The following is a 3258-nucleotide window of genomic DNA, read 5'->3' on the forward strand; positions in this document are numbered from 1 at the left end:
AACAGTCTGGGTGCGCACAAATACTATCCTTGTTGCAATTCTCGAAAGAGTTATGAGCATTGAGTTGTGCATAGTTGACACGAGACTGAGGCCCAGCTGCACCAGATGAAGCAGCAGTGTGTTACGAGCCTTTTGGGCTGAAGCTTTGTCTGTGAAGGCTGACCTGGCTGCTATCATCACACCGATATAAGAAGAAGTGACCACCGTACCAGCTGATACAAACAGAAAATAAGTGTAGGCTTTGTCATAATGCTCAGATATTGGGTCAAGAATCATTACAAAAGTACCACAAAAATATTTCATCTGCAGACTCTCCAGATCTTCAAAAGGAAATTCTAACAGTAACAGAACTCTTGTGAGGACATTTAGTGAACTGAAGGTCCAAACCACAATGATAGCCACTGCTGTGTTTCTGATGGTGATGATGGCAGAGTGCCTCAGTGGGTAGCACACAGCTACATATCTTTCTAGAGACATCACCACCAGTGTGAGAGGAGAGACATGATCTGCAAATTTAGCAAGCAGGATGAGAAAACCACACACAGGATATGTTAGTGTTATTCTACAAGCAGACAGTAGGTACAGTAACTGACCCACTACCATCTGTACAGTGTCTGCAAAGAGAAGGTTAAACAGAAGAATGTAACGAGAGGTCTCACGAAATACTGTTTTACTCCTCAAAGTGAATAACATGACCCCGTTAATGAAGAGAAACACACAGCATGGCACTGTAGTCAGAGTGGAAATCATCACTCTCTCCAATAAGCCCAGAAACTTCTGTCCAGCAGTGACATTGATCAGAGATTGATTTGCATACAACATTTTAGAGAAGCAATTAAACCATTAATCGATGTAAAACACAATTAATTCCTTCCAGTTTGTATGCCCACAGCAACAAAGATCCAACGTCAGCAGACATGCCTGTTGAGTTCACATGAAAAATCTGAAATAAAGCAAATACATTTCCCCTCTGCAGACAGTTAGCAGGTTCAATCTGTGCTTCTTGCCATGTGAGCGGAGCTCGTCTGTAAGGTTTGCCTACCCTCACAGACTATATATGAGCTCTGTCCTTCTACCCATTTCATGTCACACTATCACGTCTGCATTGTTTAAGTTTAGGGATATGTAATTTCTCTGCCATTCTTTGTCAGAAACCTGGCCATGTGATGCCTTCTGAGACTGAAGAGCATCTCTCTCTAACTTTGTTACATTCTATTATTTCAGCTGTTGCTTTGCTTGTATTAAGCGCTGCTGTGCTTCATATCACTTTATGGAAAGAGTTACACTGCTGAATCTGTCAGCAGTGTCCAGATATGATGTTTTCTGAAAAGGTGTCAAACTACAATTGCACACTGCTCATTGGTATGTTTTCTTATTTAGTCCTCAAGACCTGATATATATTTAGATTGCTTTCGTCCCATCAACCTTCACTAACTAACATCGTCTTCATCCAAACCATTAATTTGACTCTAAGACCTCATCACAACTATGCTACCTTAAGACGTCTCATCCTTAGGAAACACTTCTTTATTAGATAAGATCAATACATCTTTTTAACAGGCCTCGTGCCACAGTTCTTTAAAGCAGCTGTAAGTAAACCTCATTTTAAGAAAGTCCACTGTTGATCCAGGGGATTTAGCCAACTATATCTAATTTTCCCTTTCTCTCTAAGAATCTTGAGAAAATGGTCGCCTATCAGTTGTATGACTCTCTCCATAACAATAGTGTATTTGAGGATTTTCTGTCAGGATTTAGAGTTCATCATAACAAAAAGACAGCACAAGTGAAAATTACAATTGACTTTCTGATTGCTTTGAACAAAGGATTTGTCTCTGTACTGCTCTAATAGATCTTAGTGCTGCATTTGACACAACTAACATCACATCCTGTCACAAAGATTTAAACTTTAAATTGGCCTTAGAAGAACTGCACTAAGTTGGTTTAAATCCTATTTTTCTGATCAATCTCAGTTTGTCTATGTTGATGATCAATCCTTGAGGGCTGCCTCCTGAAAGTCAGAGGGTTGAATCGTCAGAGACCCCTCAGTTGACTGAGATTCCTTCAAGTTGAGCAGTATTTTTTTGTTTTGTTTTGTTTGTCAATCAGCATGCAGTGTACCTCTGGGGACCTTTCAGGCCCAGACTGAGCTGCAGAGTGAATGCTCCTAACTTCACGCTGCTCATCGGTACAGGCAGCTTTGTATATGGAGACAGATGCCTAGAGAAGGAAAGGTTTTCGTGGTCAGGGTTTGAGATAATGTTATCTTCTGCCTTCTGCTTAGAGGTGGTAAATGTATAGCTCACAGCAACTTAATATGATAATCTTTGGTTTTTGTTGCATCTAGTATCTTAAAAAAATGTTGTTGCACATTTCCAATGTGCTGTTTGAGCAGTTAGCTTATGGATAAAAAGGAACTAATACTTGAATATTCATACTGAATGGCCAACTCTGATTTGACTGACATAATTCTTACGTACAGACCTAGAATCCTCCATGCATGCTAAGGTTAATCACAAAGTTCCACAAGGTTCTGTGAATCGATCAATTCTATTTAATTTCCATATGCTTCCCTTAGCAACATTATTAGAAATCACTCCATAAATCGTCATTGTTATTTAGATAATCACTTCAGGATCCTCATCACCTGCTTTTCTATATAATATATAATGATGGAAGGTTTTATCATTGTTTTGTCGATTGTTGATCTTAATTGTTATTTGACCTCAATTATTTATTCCTCTGTTACTCAGACATGAACTACAGCATTTAAAAAAAAAAAAAAAAGTTTTTCAACCTTTTTTTATGTAATTTACCTTAAGACAATACTGTAAAATATGACACTGGGTGGAGGACGTGCTGCTGATTTTACATATCAACAATTTTTAATAAGGATTCTCTGACTGAGAAGGCGGTGATGTGAGAGATGCAGAGAAAACAGATTGCTATATGTCAGTGTGAACAGTGTGCTGGTAATGGCACAATGAATAGTTGATTTAGTGGTGTAGGGGAAATACCTTTTTGAGAATGTTTGTACTCGTAATAAAGTTTGGGGCACCACCCTCCTAATGAGGGAAGCAACTAATCAAATTAATAACTCCGTAAACCAATTATTAATTCGTCTGCACGCTTATCAATAATGAATCAATCTCAATATCTGGGTTATGAATTCTCCATACAGTGATCTTAATTCCTGCTCAAAAGAAATATCCACAGACAACAACTGTGGCAGCGGCCGAGGAGGGGGAGTTGCAGCCATTT

General features: G+C 38.9%; 1 protein-coding gene across 1 annotated transcript; it reads right to left on the minus strand.

The window, feature by feature from the left end:
- Positions 1-6: 6 nt before the first annotated feature.
- Positions 7-822, minus strand: LOC126387116 (odorant receptor 131-2-like; the record flags this gene model as incomplete). Its single annotated transcript, XM_050039669.1, has 1 exon — positions 7-822. A coding segment is annotated over exon 1 (816 nt), but the record flags the coding sequence as incomplete, so codon positions are not given.
- Positions 823-3258: the final 2436 nt, after the last annotated feature.

Source organism: Epinephelus moara, unplaced genomic scaffold (assembly GCF_006386435.1).
Source record: "Epinephelus moara isolate mb unplaced genomic scaffold, YSFRI_EMoa_1.0 scaffold2208, whole genome shotgun sequence".
NCBI classification, from domain to species: Eukaryota; Metazoa; Chordata; class Actinopteri; order Perciformes; family Serranidae; genus Epinephelus; species Epinephelus moara.